The sequence below is a fragment of the Triticum dicoccoides genome, chromosome 1B, assembly GCF_002162155.2.
Source record: "Triticum dicoccoides isolate Atlit2015 ecotype Zavitan chromosome 1B, WEW_v2.0, whole genome shotgun sequence".
Lineage (NCBI taxonomy): Eukaryota > Viridiplantae > Streptophyta > Magnoliopsida > Poales > Poaceae > Triticum > Triticum dicoccoides.
This window is the reverse complement of record NC_041381.1, coordinates 576867353-576871348: the sequence shown is the minus strand read 5'-3', so window position 1 is coordinate 576871348 and position 3996 is coordinate 576867353. Positions and strand designations below refer to the sequence as shown.

Here is a 3996-nt window from a genome sequence, read left to right as displayed (position 1 = left end):
TTAACCATTGATAAGATTAGGTAGTACCCAACCTCGAGACGAGAACACCGTGTTTGGCCACGACATCACCGACTAGAGCTCGGCAGAACCTCGAACGATGTAATGTCGCCAACCGTGGAGAGTAAATGTTTGGAGAAGGGGGAGGAGTGGTTGGAGGTGGAAGGAACGATTGTGAAGCCGTTGATCAAGATCGCAGGATGGAGAGCTTCAAAAGATTGGTTGCATGTGGTATAGTCACTCCATAAGTGACTGCACATAAGGATTTCGGTACAGAGGGAGTATATTGTTCTTATTATGATATATTTGTTTTTGCTTTTTATTCTCACACACTATATATCTAGCTAAATATTCATCCGTATGTACTCAAGGTTAATCTCACCCCTATGTACCCCTCAAAAAAAGAAATCACCCCTATGCATGAGCATGTGTGTTTTCAACTGTTCAACCCAATGTTCCGAGACAATACAACAAATTCATGATGCAACAAGGCTCCCATTTCTTCTATTGAATATTGATCCGTTCTTCCACCGTTTCCATTGATGAACAATAAAGAAGACGGTTTATGTGTCATGTCATTTGATCCTTTCTGAGCTACATTATCAACCTAAAACTACTCTCTCATGGCTACATGCATTCCTATCAGTAGTTTTAGTCGCTAATGGTGATATCGGATTAAGCTACCAGCTTTAGTTGGGCGCCCAGGCAGTGGTGAACACGGCTGCATGCCCCTTCCACGTGAGCACTAGCATGTCCTCCTCCCGCTTCACGCCCCACCCCGTCGCGTGCTCGCTCAGCAGGTGCCGCACCTCGGCCACCTCGTCCTGGCCGAACCCCGCGCCGGCGAACCCTTTCCGTCGCATCCTCTCCGCGAGCCTCGCGCCGGACTCGGACCGCTCGGTGCCGTCGGCGCCGACGACGCTCTCGATCTTCTGGCCCACGGCGGCCTCGTGCTCCAGCCGCCGCGGGCTGTCCCTCGGCGCGGATGTGTCGAGCGCGTCGAAGAGGATCCAGTGGAAGTTGAAGCAGCCCGCGATGCGCGTGGCCAGGCTCGGCGAGTCCAGGTCGGCGTCCTCGTCGGTCACGGTGACCAGGCACGGGTCCAGCGCCCGGACCGCGTCCACGAAGCCGTCCCTCGAGCCCGGCGCGACGTGCCGGAGCCAGCTCTGGCAGTTCACGACGAGCGCCTCGCCGTCTCTTAGCCGCAGCGCCGACTGGTCGGAGAGGACGCAGGCGAGCTCCTGGCAAAGCGTCTGCAGCTTCGTCGGAGATGGAGATGACGTGGCCGTGCTCTTGTTGACGACGTTGAACTCCAGGTGCACGCCTTTGGACTTGGCAAAGTTGGCCAGCCTGAGACCTATCTCCTCGTCCGGCACGCCGAGCAGTGGCGGGCCGGCGGGCCGGACGGACGGCACGGTGATGCGGAGCGCCGGCGGCCCCCCGGGCCGCTTAGAGAGCGCGTCGATGAGCGTGGGCCACTGCATGCAGCGCGTGACTCCAAGGTCAACAACGTGCACGGTGTCCCTCCCGGCGACGGCGCGGAGGATGGCGCCGTTGGAAGCGGTGAAGCCGAACCTGTGCCACGGGGTGAGGTCGACGTAGTCGGCGAGCTCCGTCACGGACATGGCCCGCTGCGATCCCAGCGCCGGGGGCGGCCCCATGCTGTCGGCGCGCGGGGAGCCGCAGGTCCGGCAGGCGCGCGCGACGAGGCCGCGGAGCAGCGACGAGGTGAGTCGCTGGTTGGGGTCACCCTGCGCGGAGGCGATGTTGTTGAGCACCCACATGGCCTGCTGCGCCAGCGTCACGTCGTTGGACTCGAGCGCGGCGGCGCAGTGGAGGAGCAGCTGCTGGATTCGGGGCCCGTCCACCAGCGCGCCGGAGAAGCACAGCGTGCTCTGCGCCCTGACCGCCCCGCCGCCCCGCAGCTCCTGCTCCATACCGAGATGACCTCGTGACCTACTGACACGCACTGGTACAAGATTTTGGACGAAGAGACTGTAACACCTGTCAGACTACATGATTGGGCAGGTTGGGATCATCTGGTCTAGAGTTTTGACCCCTGATCAGGAGCTGTGAACGGAGGCAAATCCCTAGAAGGCCAATCGCTACAGATGGTGATTATTGTAGGTTGTTTTGGTTTGCAAGTTGGAATGGCCTGGCCTATTTATAGGACTTTCTGTGAAATATTCGCTCTTCGTTTCCGTGGAGAAAATGGATCGAATTCTTGACTCTTTCCACGGGGTGAAAGGACAACGTGCTATCATTCTTAACGCCTTGCTTTGTCTGATTGTGTCTGAACTCTGAACTGATTAGACTATAGGGTTGTTGGAAGTTTTGTTAGTTGCAGATTCTTCTCAGAAATTCCCTCTTCCAAAATTTCTTCTCAATAGCTCCCCTTTGAAAAGATATGCCCAACAAGCCCTCGTTTGGAACAATAATTTTAGACAACTTTTAAGTTGAGGGCTACGCTTAGGGCTTTTTCTTTTCCCCCAGAAGAGAGTGAAAACCCATGGCCTCTGCATCAATCGATGCATACAATTCTCAATTACTGTGAACCAACCTATGCTTGGATGGTTAGAAGGACAGTGGTATACACAGCCCATCAGAGTTCAAATACTGGTGCTCGTATTATTTCTGTATTTATTTCAGTATTTCTGGCGATTCACTTTCAGTGGGAGGAGACGTTCCCGTCAACGACGAGGCGTCTATGATGACTACATAAATCTCAAGATGATATGTCGGTTCAGTCTCTCAGAGATACTCATAGGATAGGGTGTACGTGTGTGCATTCATAGGAGTGAGTATATACGTGTATGTATGAGTGCTTGCGTCTGTATTGTGTTAAAAAAATCCTCAGTTACTTCTTGCGGAGTTTACAAGCATATGTGTGGACCCGATCTATGCCGAGAGCGGATAGGAAAAACGACTTCGGCCCCCGCATCGCCTAGCCTTGACGACACAGGTGACGATCAGATCTCTGCCATCAACCACCACTCTCCCACCTACTCCTCCTTCCTCTCCGCCGCTGGTGGCCACTGCCAGGCAAAGCCCGTGCAAGGGTGGCGGCAGCGGGGCCTTCTCCCATCACGCAGCGCCCCGTCCTGTGGGGTGCAGCGACTGCTGGTGTTCGACGTTGTGGTGACCGGCGGCTGCTAGCATGGCTGCCTCACGTGTCATCGGCGATGCATTGGCGGTGGGGGTGATACTATGCTAGTGGAGGGTGCGCACATGGCTGGTTGCGATGTGCTGCGTGCGACGGCTAGATCGGGTCATTCTTGGCCAGATCTAGCTTCCTTGGTGCGGCTGTTGCGGGGCTCCATGGCGGGGTATGCTTCTCTCCATGTGGGTGCAACGGCCTTGGATGGTGGTGGTGATCCAGATCCGGTTGGCCGGATGGTGGTGCTAGAGACTATGCTACAGCGACTGCCTACAGCTCCATAACGGCCGTGATCATCGTAAGGTCTTTGGAGTGGGTTTATCTCTCCTGATTCAGTGGTTGACTTCAGCGGTGAGTTGCAAACTATAGTCGAAGGCTTGACATGGCAGTGATGGTTGTGCAGTGGTGGTAGCCGCACATCACATGTAGTTGTTGGGCTCGCAGAAAAGTGCTGGAGGCAACACATGAGTGATGCCAATGAGGGTGCTAGGTGCACTCAGTCTCGAGCTCCGGGGTGAAAGCTTAGGTTTGATCCGAATTGGTTATACCTGGCAACGGAGATAATTATTTTTCCTACTTGAAGGCATTGTTTGAATATGTTCGGACTAATTTTTCAGGGTGACGGCGGCTATGCTAGCGTCGCTCCCTTTATGAGGCGGTTGCTGTTGAAAAACTTTGCCGTTCATGTAGTCATGAGATGGTTGATGCGGATATAAGTATTGCTACAGTTTGTAGATCGCGGATATATTGCCTTGAGATTTATTTTCTTTTTTCCTCACATACGTATCGTTTTGGTCTTATACATGTGTGTCTAATGTGTGCTCTTAGTGTTTATATCCTCT

At 54.2% G+C, this 3996-nt stretch overlaps 1 protein-coding gene across 1 annotated transcript; it reads right to left on the bottom strand.

Moving 5' to 3' along the window:
• Nucleotides 1–538: 538 nt before the first annotated feature.
• On the bottom strand, nucleotides 539–2113 carry LOC119309054 (scarecrow-like protein 32). Its single transcript, XM_037585151.1, has one exon. It carries the CDS (start codon nucleotides 1932–1934, stop codon nucleotides 687–689), a length of 1248 nt encoding a protein of 415 aa, XP_037441048.1. The 5' UTR covers nucleotides 1935–2113; the 3' UTR covers nucleotides 539–686.
• Nucleotides 2114–3996: the final 1883 nt, after the last annotated feature.